Source organism: Rhinoderma darwinii, chromosome 13 (genome assembly GCF_050947455.1).
Source record: "Rhinoderma darwinii isolate aRhiDar2 chromosome 13, aRhiDar2.hap1, whole genome shotgun sequence".
Classification (NCBI taxonomy): Eukaryota; Metazoa; Chordata; class Amphibia; order Anura; family Rhinodermatidae; genus Rhinoderma; species Rhinoderma darwinii.
In genome coordinates, this window is record NC_134699.1 from 36,932,660 (window position 1) to 36,946,708 (window position 14,049).

Sequence of the window (14,049 nt, forward strand, 5' to 3'; positions counted from 1 at the left end):
AATAAGAAGTGTTGTGTTTTGTTGTTTTTTTGCCCCATAAGGATTTTAAAGAAAACTCTTTTTATTTTTCTTTACTAAAGAGAGAGCCTCTGCTGAACACTCTAACCACCACTTTCATATGAACTGAAAAAAAACAAAACTTTTTTGTCTGTGTGTTTGATCAGCTGTGAAAAAAAACATTCAGCTTTAAGGCCCTATTCACACGACAGGGATTCCCGGCCGCAGTAGGAACAATAGACCCCAAATAGGGCTATTCACCAGCCGATTTTTTTTGACGGCAGTCAAAAATGGGACATGCTCTATTTTCGACTGTTCTCCCGGCTCCCATAGAAGTCTATGGGGCCGTGTAAAGAACGGCTGTCACTCGGATGTGATCTGACTGACGGCCGAGCTTTCTGCCACTCGTTCACTCTCTGCTCCTCCTCACAGTACGAAGTGCATGTGAGGAGGAGGAAGGGGGTATTTTTTTCTCCCTGTAGGGGTGGAATCCCCAATCCCTGGCCACAGCGTTGCCGAAGCTGTGGCCCGGGATTCCGCCCCAGGAGAAGTCCCTGACTTCACTGTCTATATATGGACAGTGACGGCAGGGAATTCTCTTGGCCCGGACCCCTACTCCTGAAACGGAATCCCCGGCTGTGTGGCCGGTGTTTCCGCTCCGGGAGAAGTCCTTTCCTTCACTATCCATATATGGACACAGTGACGTCAGGGACTTCTGAAGTGGAATCCCCAGCGCTGTGGCCGGTGTTTCTGCTCCAGGAGAAGTCCCTGACTTCACTCTCCATATATGGACATTGAAGTCAGGGACTTCTACAGGAAGGTAGGGGGTGCCATCTATGGGGGGGTGCTATGTAAAAGGGTGCTGTGTAGAGCTACCTACAGGGGGGGCTGTGTGGCATTACCTACAGGGGCATTACCTCCTAGTTCGAAAGAGCGGCAGAAAGCTTGGCCGTCAGTCGGATCACATCCGAGTGACAGCCGTTCTTTACACTGCCCCATAGATTTCTATGGGGGCCGGGAGAACGGCAGAAAATAGAGCATGTCCCATTTTTTTCACGGCCCGGTTTACCGTGCCGTCAAAAAATCTGCTGTGTGAATAGCCCCATTTGGGGTCTAATGTTCCTACTGCGGCCGTGTGTCACACGGCCGGGAATTTCTGCAGACTTAACATTGAGCGCTACGAGCAAAAAAAACGCTATTTTCTGGCTCCCATTGATTTCAATGGAAAGTCAGGCAGAACCGCGGCAGGAAAGGACAAATGCTGCCTTGTTTTCCCGCTCGGGGAAAAAAACCGCCTCCACCTCCCATTGAAATCAATGGAAGTCGGTTTCGCACGTTTTTTGTCAATGATTCAGACGCGGTTTCCACGTCAAAATCACCACCAAAAACTCTGTGTGGACTGGGCCTAACAACTCCCTAAAAAAAAAATAGGATAAATAGACCAGCGCTTCTCACAGCAAATGTTTAGTTTTTCTATATGTCCAAAAACATCATCTACTTATATAATGGCACCTAAAAAATGTAAATATATAGCATCATAAAACATGATGTGGAATATGTGGTATCAAAGTATTCTAAGCAGCAAAAGAAGAAAAATATCAGAGGACCATATCATTTATGTAATAGTCCGTATTGTGTGTTTTTCCTTCTCTTCTTTTGTCAAGAGGCAGTCAGTATTGTGTGAAGCGGAAACGTATCAATACTAGAGTGGATGAGTATGCGATAGCATAATAAAGGGTTTTACACTATTGTGTGCTCTAGTATCATCCACTGCTAAAGCCAGGTGCTGAGGCTGTACTGTAGTCGGGAGTCACATGACTTGGCATATGATCGGCAGCAAGAGGATGCCAGCAGTGAGGGTGAACTGGAGGCTGTTGCCAAACCTGGACCTAAGTGGAACCCCCCAGCTGAGTAGTGACTGCTGCCACAGTCGGTAATATGTCTTTTCAGGAGTATTGATATGTTTACTGGGCTCAGTACTGACTGCCATTTAAGAAAGAGATGGAAGGAAACTGACACAATTCTGACTATTACATAAATTGTATGTTTTCTAGGGTGTTTTTTTTTTTTTTTTCCTTCTGATATTTTTTATGCTTTGATACCACATATTCTTTCTAATGATGCTGTAAGCTTTTTTTTATCAAGGGCTTCATATCGTTTGGTTTATGGACATATAGAAAAACAGAACATTGGGTTGCTGTGAGGAGCGCTGGGTCTATTTATCTTGTTTTTCTGCTTAAATAATTTAGAATTTTTATTTACTCATGTTTACTTCTATATTTTATCTGACCTTTGCCAAAATTTCTGTCATTTTCAGGTGGGAGCGTCGTGTAGATAACATGGGGCGGATCTACTATGTAGACCACATAACACGGACAACCACGTGGCAGAGGCCCACTGTTGAATCTGTACGTAACTATGAGCAGTGGCAGCTTCAGCGTAACCAGCTGCAAGGGGCAATGCAACAGTTCAACCAGAGGTTCATCTATGGGGTAAGTGCTCTTTAATGAAAAGTTATGGTATGAAGGTGCCTGTGCATAACACATTCAGGGAGACCAGTGTTTGTTTTGTTTTTTTTGTTTGCACTGCAGAAGCAAACTAAACCGTGGATGAATTGCCGAATAGATAGAATCCGGAAACGCAAAACTGAAAAAACTTGAACGAGTTGTAATGGCTGACATATTTGTAGTTCACTAACTTTTTCCTAGAAACAGATAGACCAGCATTGTTTAAAAAAAATGTCTCAATAGCTGATTTTATTTGCAGGTCAGGTTTTATTTGTATTTGTCAAAAAGTGAACATCTCTCAGCAGCAAAAGGGTTAACCTTGCATGCGTACATGTCGGCATGAGGGTTCTATATATTTATCCAGTGATTTAGAAAGTTTATTATTCACTGTAGCACTATTGAAAAAACAAAAACCTCTTTTTGTTTTATTTCTTCTAGAACCAAGATTATAGTCAAAATAAAGAGTATGATCCCCTGGGGCCCTTACCTGCTGGATGGGGTAGGTATAAGGGTTACATGCTATTCGTCGGTTTAGATTTAGTTCTTTTTAAATGAAGGCCCCTGAATGGGCCATTACGTTGTGTTTTTTCTTACATTTTTGTAGAAAAGCGGACAGATGGAAATGGCCGAGTGTATTTTGTGAATCACAGTACACGGACAACTCAGTGGGAAGATCCAAGAAATCAGGGGTAAGTGAAGTGGTGGGTGAACAGGATTATTCAACTTTTTGACTTCAAGCATACTTGTGATGTAACTCCATATTCTATATAGTATTGAAGTATAGTCGGCACAGAATTTTGTTCAATAATTACAATCATTTTTCCCTTATTTTTCAGGGGAATGTTAAGCATTCAATTTTTTAGCATTACATAGTCTTGATGGGCACCATAGACCACCCATGCACGCTGTCAAGTCCTTCCTATATGGGGTTGTAGCAGGGGTTGTGACTGAGAGATGCACGCAAACCACAGTACAAATAGTTTTTCATTATTCACTCTTGAGTTGCTGAAAGGGGTCATGTGATACACCATGTGACTACACGTATGTCACCATGAGTTCTCTCTATGACCAGCAGACTTCTCTCCCCTGTAAAATGAGGAGGGCATAAGCCCTGGTGACATGTATCAGTTTTTACCACCACCCATATTTCTTTATAGTGAGCGTCACCCGGATCCACAGCCGTGTACAGATCCAGAAGTGTCATTTATTCACGAGTTTCCAAACCAGCACATCTTTTCTGACACGAGTCATTAGAGGATGAAGGAAATATTGTGTTCATTTTTTGACCAGTTTCTCTTTAATAAACCAACGTTTAGAATCGTGATGAATTTACGAAACATTCAGGCGTTTGCTTGAGTAGTGATCAATGATTATTTGTGCAGTGTCTATGATTGTGTTAATATGTACCTTGTCTATTTCAGGCAACTGAATGAAAAGCCATTGCCAGAGGGCTGGGAGATGAGGTTTACAGTGGATGGGGTTCCATATTTTGTGGATCACAATAGAAGAACCACTACTTATATTGATCCTCGGACTGGAAAATCTGCCCTGTGAGTTGTCAATCCTTGTGAGAATAAGGCGCTGTTCATACTCTGGGCTATATGGATATGTTCGCTGTTAGCGCTGGGAGCTTTCCCGACATACTTAAGCTGCAAATGCATTGTAAACAAAGCCTTACACTCCTGTCACTTGCTGCTTTGTATTAGTTTTCTGACAATTCTACCTAGCAATCCTATCATAGTCATCACCTGCCTCTCCTTTTTCCCTGTGTACAGAGATAATGGACCGCAGATTGCATATGTGCGAGATTTCAAGGCTAAGGTGCAATACTTCAGGTTCTGGTGTCAGGTAAGTACTTCTTTTCAGATGGCTTCATTACCCCTGGATACACATGTAATCTGTTGTTCTTTTCAAAACTACACACACCCCCACACCCCTGGATACACAAGTAATCTGTTCTTTTCAAAACTGGGTAAATAATGGCTGCTAAATTGTTGGTAATAGGACCTCTGCGCGCGCACCCACTCTCGCTCACACACGCACACGCACACGCACACGCACACACACACACACACTCCTTCGCCTATTTTCTATGGCACTGTATTTTGCAGAAACTTAATTATATGCTAATGTGGATCTACTTTTTGTATAGTCATTAATTTTATGTAAATGATCCACTTTTTCATTACAGCAACTCTTTATGCCACAACACATCAAAATAACCGTCAATAGGAAAACCCTGTTTGAGGATTCCTTTCAGCAGGTTTGTAACCAAGACCTAAATGATTAGAATGTAAAACTCCACTTTAAAGAAGACCTGTCGCTAGCGCCTACAAAGCGAGTCTCACGCGATGACGCTCGCCTAGGAGTGTCTGGAGGAAACAGCCTCATGCTGATGGGTCCGAGTCAGAGGCTCTCTGTTAGCTCCGCCCATTGATAATCGCTGGTGGCCAAACCCACATGGCTAGTCAGCTGTTAATTTACACATTAATAAATAAAGAGGGGGCAATATCTCGGCAGAAGTAAGGAACAAACACCTCTGGACTCAGACGCAGAGGCAATTACGTGATTCTAATAACTCACTTTGTAGGTGCTAGTGACAGGTCCTCTTTAAGATGTTCTGAAGCACAGTGTAGTTTGTATGTGTGAATGGTTGAGGCTTATTGTTTTTCAGTAAACTGAGACACAACAGGAAGATTTTCAGTTTCGTGTTAGCTTTACATCACATTATTCATTTACACCCAGCGTGTGTTAACCAATGTAAATGTCATTAAAAGTCTACATATGCTAGATCTAAAGGCACTGAGACTCCTTTACTATTGCTGTAATGGAAATCTACTTCCTGTGCACTGACCTATTGCGGTGGGCTTACATACAGCAGCCAATCTGCACAAGAAGAGCTACAGTGTAAAACATGGTGGAGAGACAGAACTGCACACTGGGTCTCTGAAACAGGAGGTGGATAACAGGATAACTCCGACTCCAATTAGTCAATGCAGGAAAGGCTTGTGACTTCCATATGATCCATATATATATATATATATATATATATATATATATATACACTACAAAGTAAAGGATCACTTTTAAACTCTAAAATCAGAAGATCATTTTACAAAGAATATCTAGTAGCGTCAATATGAGGAAATACAGCTCCTTTAAGAGCCTTTTTTTGTGGATTCTACAACAGATAATAAAGGAGTTGTCCGGTTTCAGCAAGTTAATGTTATTTTTTTGTATCATTTTAAGCTATACAATTTTCCAATATACTTTCTGTATTCTTTTTTCACAGTTTTCAAGATCTCTGCTTGTTGTTATTCAGTAGGAACATTCGTTGTTTACCTCCAGTGGATAAAATTCTGTCTGGTCATGTGATACACAGATTCTGAGATCGTTAGTTACAGTATGTGTATCTGTTTGTCCATCACATGACCATGGACAGAATTTTTTCCCCACTGGAAGTAAACAATGAATATTCCTAGTGAATAACAGAAAGCAGAGATCTTGAAAACCGTGAGACATGAATACACAAATGTATGATGGAAAATAGAATAACTTTTAATTATACAAAAAATTATTCGTTTGCTCAATCCAGAATACCCCTTTAATACATAGTTCCACGCTTGATGATCATAAATCAGATCATTATTTGACATGTTAAAAAATGTTCTTGGAAAATGATCTTTGGCATCCCCTAAATCCCGCATTTTTTTTTTTTTGTGGTATCATGCCATGGAACGTCACAACTACGTTAGCTGGAAAGGAGAATTGGAAAATACCCTAAAGCCTCATTCCGATGTAGTGGATAATTTCCACTGCGGACTTGGTTTGAAATTCACAGCAGAATCTACATGTGTTGCATGCAGATTTTCAATCGAAAAGGTGAAATTCGCCGCAAAAATCCAGAAGAATTCCGCAACATATAGGGCATGCTGCAGATTTGAAAACCTGCAAAGAACTTTTCCACTTCTTGTGACTAAGGCTTTGTAAAACCCCATTCACTTGCATTGTGCTGCACTCTGTGGCAGGTTTTTAGTGTGGTATACCACATTGGAAATCTGCAAGAAATATGCCAGGTCTGAACCGGGCCTAAAGGGTTTAAACTCCGGCTTTTCTTTCTTTGTTCTTTTTCGTTTCCCATAACTGCTAATAATAAAGTACAGTACAGAACTTGTTGTTTTCCTCTCGTCTGTTAGATAATGAGCTTTAACCCACAAGATCTGAGGAGAAGACTTTGGATTATCATTCCTGGAGAGGAGGGACTTGATTATGGAGGTGTCGCAAGGTAGCGCCCTGATCTTCGCTATGTCGGGCAGTATACAGAATGGGACCCACTCCATACCTATTTCATGCCATATTCTTTTCTCCACAGGGAGTGGTTTTTCCTTCTGTCGCATGAAGTTCTTAACCCCATGTACTGCCTGTTCGAGTATGCAGGAAAAGATAATTACTGTTTGCAAATCAACCCGGCCTCCTATATCAACCCTGACCATTTGCGCTACTTCCGCTTTATTGGCAGGTTTATTGCCATGGTGAGTTTTCTCTATGAAGCCTTTGAGGACCTTTGGATCCCACTTGACTAGTAATAGGGTTAGCAGATATGTGCGAAATCTCACTGATGACAAAAAAAATTGCTGCCCACTGTAATATTCATCATGTGTAAATTGCCAAAATATAATTTCCATCTGGAGAGTTTTTTTTTATCCTACGTGATTACAATTTTTTTTTAACGATCTACATTATTGCTACAATCATAGTACTGGAAATCTGTTTATATGTTTCTTCTTCTCCAGAGTTGTCAGATGTGTGTTGTCTTGGTTTAACATCTCACATCTCTTCCTTTAGGCTTTATTCCATGGCAAATTTATTGACACTGGTTTCTCCTTGCCGTTCTACAAACGCATACTAAATAAGCCAGTTGGGCTAAAGGACTTGGAATCCGTAGATCCTGAGTTTTACAATTCTCTTATCTGGATTAAGTAGGTTTTGACTTACAAATACTGTGTTTTTATTATGTATTGATCCTCCTATTTGTCTGCTGCAGAATTGTTTTGTGATCAGGATACTGGATTCACACATGGCAATAGTGGGGCGGCGGTGCTGCACCCCGAGCACGTGTGAAAATCACTACACCAAAAACTTGCAGAACTTTTCAACAACCTTAATCTAGTTCAGACTGTTCTAGGAACTTTCCCAGAACTATTGCTGTCAAGAACCTCGTAGTTTTACTGTGATTTGGAGGGAAATGCTAAGTATAGGTCATACTGTAGTTTACAATAAAAAAATGCAATTTAGAAAAGTGCAGTTCTCTATTGGATATGTGAATATGACTTAAACATTTCACTCAATAGTTTAAAAAAATATATATCTCCCGTTTTTTGGTTGCATGAAAATTCACAGCAAAAAGCTCACAGCAGTCTGTACATGTGAACATACTCTTACTGTTTTTCACAGGGAAAACAACCTAGAAGAGTGCGGCCTGGAAATGTACTTTTCAGTGGATAAGGAGCTTCTTGGGGAGGTTAAAAGCCATGACCTAAAGCCGAATGGGAGCAATGTCCTGGTGACGGAGGAAAACAAGGAGGAATACATAAGGTAACGTATGCTCCCGTACTGTATCCAATGAAAAACAATAAAGGGGTTGCCTCATCAAAGAGCCTATAAGAGATAAAGTAGCACATCACTTTCTCAGCGCTGCTGCAATGTCATTTTAGTGATCCGCAGGTGATGTCGTAGTCAGACTCCCGCAGATCAGACATTGGTGGCATATTATAGTGATATGCACCAATGTCTATGATGAAAGAGCCAATAATATCTTACTGTAGTACTACGGCAATGCTCAGTATCTATATATAAGTGATTAATAGCACTCATGATATACATACAGATCCTGATTTAACCATTTGTATTATTTCTTACTACAGGCTTGTCGCAGAGTGGAGATTATCTCGAGGAGTGGAGGAACAGACGCAGGCATTCTTTGAGGGCTTTAATGAAATCTTACCCCAGCAGTATTTGCAGTATTTTGATGCCAAAGAATTGGAAGTAAGTTGAGTATAACAAACAAAAAATTATAGGATTAAAGTGTAGCTAAACGCTTGACAAACTTCTGATATGTTTTAGTGACATGTCAGAAGTTTGGATTGGTGGGGGTCCGAGCACTGAGACCCCACCAATCGCTAGAATGAAGCAGCTGAAGCACTCGTGTGAGCGCTCAGCCGCTTCGTGTCTGTTCGGCTTTTTCCGGAAATAAATGTATCTGTGTACAAACTCAATAGAAAGTCTATGAGTCCGTACTCCGATACATTTATTTCCGGAAAAAGCCGAACAGACACGAAGTGGCTGAGCGCTCACACGAGTGCTTCAGCTGCTTCGTTCTAGGGATTGGTGGGGGTCTCAGTGCTCGGACCCCCCACCAATCCAAACTTCTGACATGTCACTATGGCATGTCAGATGTTTGTCGAACGTTTAGCTCCACTTGAAGACTTGTAGTGAGTTAAATAATGTATACATAATATCGGTTTCCCCTCCTCCAATAGGTTCTTCTCTGTGGGATGCAGGAAATTGATTTGAATGATTGGCAGCGAAGCACAATCTACCGGCACTACACAAGAACCAGCAAGCAAATAGTTTGGTTCTGGCAGGTGAAAATGATTTTCTTTATTGTTTTTCTTTTCTGGGATTTGGGTTGGGACTTGCTACGTTTGCAGGGGAATGCACTATATGTTAGAGTTTGTACGAGAACAGATAAAATATCTGCCTTTTTTTGCATAAACAGCGCCACTCTTGTCCATGGGCTTTGTTTGGTATTGCCGATCATCCCTTCATATTCTATAAATGTTTTTTACATATCGGTGCAAACCTATATTATTTTCTTTTATTTTTATTTGTCTTTTTTTTTTTTTTTTTCTTCTAGTTTGTTAAAGATATTGACAATGAGAAGCGCATGAGACTTCTTCAGTTTGTTACTGGGACTTGCAGATTACCAGTTGGAGGTTTTGCTGATTTAATGGGTATGTAGACAACTTATTTCTCTAGATGCTAATGTGTCCATAGAAAGGAAATAATTGCCAGCTCATCATTCATTCAGCATTTATCAGCCCTGATTTCCTCAAGAAGCACATTAAAGACTGTAGAGAAGAGAATTATCTTCAGGGGAAACCATTGAATATTACCTTTTCAAATCCACCCGCAAATCGCGGGCCGTGTACATGGCTGCGTGCATTCATTTCTATGAGCCTGGACCGCAAGACGTGTCCGTTCTTTTTGCGGTCCAGGCTCTTGGGCCATGCACGGACCGTGGAATCTTCGGTCGTGTGCATGGGCCCATTGAAATGAATGGGGCCGCAATTCACCCACAGATTTGCGGGTGAATTGCGGCCGCAAAAATACATTCGTGTGCATGGGGCCTAGGAAGCATGGCTGCTAATGCTGCCAGTGAAATTGAGGACTTTGCTTTGTGTAGGATGAGATGGTCAGACAATGGCGATGGCGGATAGGTCACAAACTCAAATTTACCCAGCCAATGATTTAACCAGATCTATTGGCCAAATATGATCTAGAGATTGAGAAATCACCTGTGCATTTAGTGTCTTTATTCTCTACTATTTTAATCTTATTATAAATAATTTTTCTTATAGGGAGCAATGGTCCTCAAAAATTCTGCATTGAGAAGGTGGGGAAAGAAAACTGGCTGCCTAGAAGTCACACATGGTAAATATACGGCCCTAATAATCAGTCAGGAGAACAGTGGTTTTGTGACCCCCGTTTGCTGATTCGAATCAGGCGCCATCAGTTGCTTCCTTGTGAAGTCAATAGAGATGACTGTGGCGCTCTCAGTTGACATCCATGAGAGTTCTGGAAAGAGCCGAGCGCCGCTTGCTTGGCTATTTTCTTAGCTCCTATAGGCTTGTCTAGATAACAATGGCCAGTAAGCAGAATTAGCAATGCCTTCATAGGAAGGGAGGTTGTGTTCTCCTGGACATTGTGTGAATTCCAGATTCATGGATCCATTCCAATGTAACACATGCTAGACTATGCCAAAAGAAGACATCTCCTGTAGTTTGGTGGTGAAAATAATGTTGTTTTTTTTGTTTTCATTTTTAGCTTCAACCGTTTGGATCTTCCACCTTATAAAAGCTTTGAACAGCTTAAGGAAAAGTTGCTCTTTGCTATAGAAGAGACGGAGGGATTTGGTCAAGAGTGAGAAGCCCCTGACACATCCTGCTGCACAACGAGTGTGAACACTGCTGATCCCCGGCCTGGCCTCCATTCTCTTTTATCTTTGTTTTTTCTGTGACTTCATATTGTCCTAGGACATCTTCCAATTATTGTTTTTTTTCTCCTTTTCAGTCTAAACCTCTTCTACAGACCCTTTTATGTGATAAATCGCCCGGAGATACATGGCTCTGTGTGTGTGTAAATGTAGCCCAGGCTTAAGTTCTATTACAGTCTTCCAGGGATGTGACGCTATGCATCCTATGTGGGGATAACATTCACCAGGTTCTGTTCACTTACCAGTGTTCTGCCACAGGACACCCCCAGCCTGTTGAGCTGTATATAGCCATATTTATTATGCACTACGGGAGGGTGTCCTGTTTAGTAACGCTCAAGTGTAAGTTACCCGTAATACTTTCTAATGAAAGCAATACCGCATGGTCATCTGGAATTAGGAGGTGTTACTTTTACATCTGTAGAAAGCGAGATGTCGTCTACTTGTTCACGTCACCTCAAAGCTCGCACGGCATGGCATCCGATCATTGATTATTTTGGGAAGCAGACTTCTAATCAATGTCTCATCCCCATTAGTTTATTATTACTGTATGAAGTGTCTGCAGTCCTTGTACAGAATATAAAAGCACTGTTTAACTTTCACACAGATCATTTTTATGTTTGTCTGAGATACTGAAGATCTCACATGCGCATGCTTTCTATGTCTTAGAGGATCATTTTATACATGACTGGAGGTTTAGAGCAAACGTCTCAAGTGTTAAGTCTTAAGCTCTTTGATCTGTCTGTCTTCTATGTCTATTATGCATTCTTGCTTGAAGCAGATAACCTGCTTTCTGTGTCTGAAAACTGAGCATGCACCCGACATGTGCGATCTTGGTGAATAAGGTCTAAACCAGGCTCTCTCTCCCCCCTGGATTGCAGGACATTAGAGTTCTTAGTCTACGATTGTCTGGACTGGCGTGAAAATGTATTGAAAGGTGAATCATGTGTCCGGTAGATGTGACTGAATTAACAGGGTGATACCACTCGTCCATGGGTATTTTCACCTTTGAGCCCCATTTTATACTTTATATATACTCAGCAGAAACACTTAAGTAACTTTGTACATACACTGCATTGCTTTTCTTTTCAATGATCCCGTTACAGCCTGTATTATAGTTCAGAGCTGCATTCACAATTCTAATGGTTGTCATTGGAAACAGTCAACAACCAGTAAATCGAGCTCCTATAATGTAGTGGGGCAGCTGGCTTTCCCTACATCAGATTACTGTACAGTGCCTGGTGTATAAAGGACACTTGCCAGAATCGACATTTCAAGCTCTGTGTAGACTTTAAACCAGCAGGGTTTGCATGGAGATTTCAGCTCTGAAGCCTGCAGAATTGTGAATGTTCTGATCTATAATACGGCGGTTACTCAGGGCTAGTACAAGATGAGTAATGTATTTACAAAAATGACTCGATTTTTGATGCAAAGCGTGAGATGGTGTTCAAAGGTGGATATAAGCTTTGAATGTCCCTCCACTTTGGATGTGCACAAGGTACTATATTAGGGAAGTACATGATCTGCAGTTCACCAACTGATGAATACAGGAGATAGTGATCTGCTCCTGGAGCCTATCTACAAACTATAGACTGTCATGTAGGTTGAAAGGCTAAAGGGAATCCTATGAGAAATATTTCTCCTTGGTTTCTATGTAGCAGGAGCAATTCAGCTAATAGAAGTTTACTAGGATATTGCATATGATGAATTCCCTTGTATATAACCCTGGATACCTCCAGTGAACACTTGAAAGTAGAGGTCTAAGCAGCCGCCAGTCAGTGCAAGTCACTCCATTCACATGTGTTCTCTCACCTTTAAAGGGAAACTAAACCTAAAGTCTTCTCTCCATTTGCTGTGCAGTTGAAGTCCCTCTTATTTCAGGCTTGGGAGAGGCGGACTGTAGTGTCTGCCTTCATGATCATGCAGACTTTTAGGTTTAACGTTCCTTTAAATTTACCAATACCTGTGGATTTTTAGTTTTTGTCTCAAACCTTGGAAATTCAATGTGAACTGCATCTTATATATTTCTACCAAACTGTGTGAAAATGACATTAGCAGTAACTGTACATATGACATACAATAGTCATTAATCTTACATTCATGTCATTTCTGTTCGTTCACGCTATGTCTTAAGCCTATTGATTAAGGGTCTGTTCACACCTGAGTCGGAGGTTCCGTCAGGGGCTTCCGTCGCAGAATCCGTGGTTTGTGCTGGACAAAATACTGCAGCCTGCTGCGCTATTATGACCGGCAAATTGACGGAAACCATGATGGAGATCAGACGGAACCCATTAAAGTCAGGACTCAGGAGGTTCCGTCGAGCGCTGTTGATTTCCGTCATGCCACGGATCCTGAGCTGGTATTCCTATGGTTTTACTCCTATGACTGAGCAGAACAACGGACACTGGAACGCAGATGTGAACGAGCCCTACAGTGCACATCTTCGATCAAAGAAGTGGTTCATGTGGTGTGTAAATCATTTACAAATCTGATACAGAGGCGCTCTGCCCTATATTTTTAACACAAAGTAAAGCTATAATTAATATGGACATCTCCCTAGTTCTATAGGGTAGGCTCCTACAATATTTTTATGATTGATCTGGGAAGATGCTATAATTGCTTGTGTATATATATACATATAAATATATATCGGGGCTTTTGCCTCCCTAAAGAGGGGCAGGGAGATGGATTATTATTATATTATTTTTTTTTTAAACTCCTTAATTGCAAGATATTTTCTTGTAGATGAGGTGTTGACCTTGGCAACAAAATATTTTTAAATTCTAGATTCTTCTCCCTGCTCCACCATTTTTGTTTCAAATTTTGTCTGATTAAATACAAAGGTCTACTGAAAGAGATTATCAGTAAAATAAAAACTTTAAAATAAAAATTTAAAAAAGATTTTCTCAATTGTGTTCTGTTTGTTACCTGGTAACACTCGCTTTTTGCATTTCAAAACCATAAACACCATGAAGCAAAAGGGATTTCTATATACACTGCTGGAGTGAAAGTCCTCATACAGTTCTGTGACAAAAGTGTTTTCCCTGAAAACTATTTCTATTTTTGGTAATTTTTCACATTTAAATATTTCAGATCATCCAATTTAATTTTAATATAAGATAAAAACACAAAATGCAGCTATTAAAGGGAACCTTTCACCTGCCCATACATGTGCAGCATCTAATGGACAGGGCTACACAAACCCTGGGGCACTTTGCAAATTTTTCCTACCCTCCTCCGTTATTTAGATATGTGCCGTTAAAGGTTCTCTTT

The 14,049-nt window shown here is 40.9% G+C and overlaps 1 protein-coding gene across 2 annotated transcripts in view; it reads left to right on the forward strand.

Moving 5' to 3' along the window:
* The window catches only part of ITCH (itchy E3 ubiquitin protein ligase), a 47,024-nt gene extending 33,343 nt beyond the window's left edge, over positions 1–13,681 (forward strand). For both annotated transcript variants that reach the window (XM_075846178.1, XM_075846179.1), the window contains exons 10-24: positions 2,315–2,489; positions 2,943–3,003; positions 3,109–3,193; positions 3,926–4,054; positions 4,280–4,352; positions 4,696–4,767; positions 6,701–6,789; positions 6,877–7,036; positions 7,350–7,483; positions 7,959–8,099; positions 8,429–8,549; positions 9,044–9,148; positions 9,421–9,517; positions 10,145–10,217; positions 10,611–13,681. In XM_075846178.1, the coding sequence (XP_075702293.1) occupies positions 2,315–2,489; positions 2,943–3,003; positions 3,109–3,193; positions 3,926–4,054; positions 4,280–4,352; positions 4,696–4,767; positions 6,701–6,789; positions 6,877–7,036; positions 7,350–7,483; positions 7,959–8,099; positions 8,429–8,549; positions 9,044–9,148; positions 9,421–9,517; positions 10,145–10,217; positions 10,611–10,710 (1,615 nt within the window). In that variant the 3' untranslated portion in view covers positions 10,711–13,681. The remainder of the gene's footprint in view (positions 1–2,314; positions 2,490–2,942; positions 3,004–3,108; positions 3,194–3,925; positions 4,055–4,279; positions 4,353–4,695; positions 4,768–6,700; positions 6,790–6,876; positions 7,037–7,349; positions 7,484–7,958; positions 8,100–8,428; positions 8,550–9,043; positions 9,149–9,420; positions 9,518–10,144; positions 10,218–10,610) is intronic.
* The last annotated feature ends 368 nt before the right edge of the window (positions 13,682–14,049 follow it).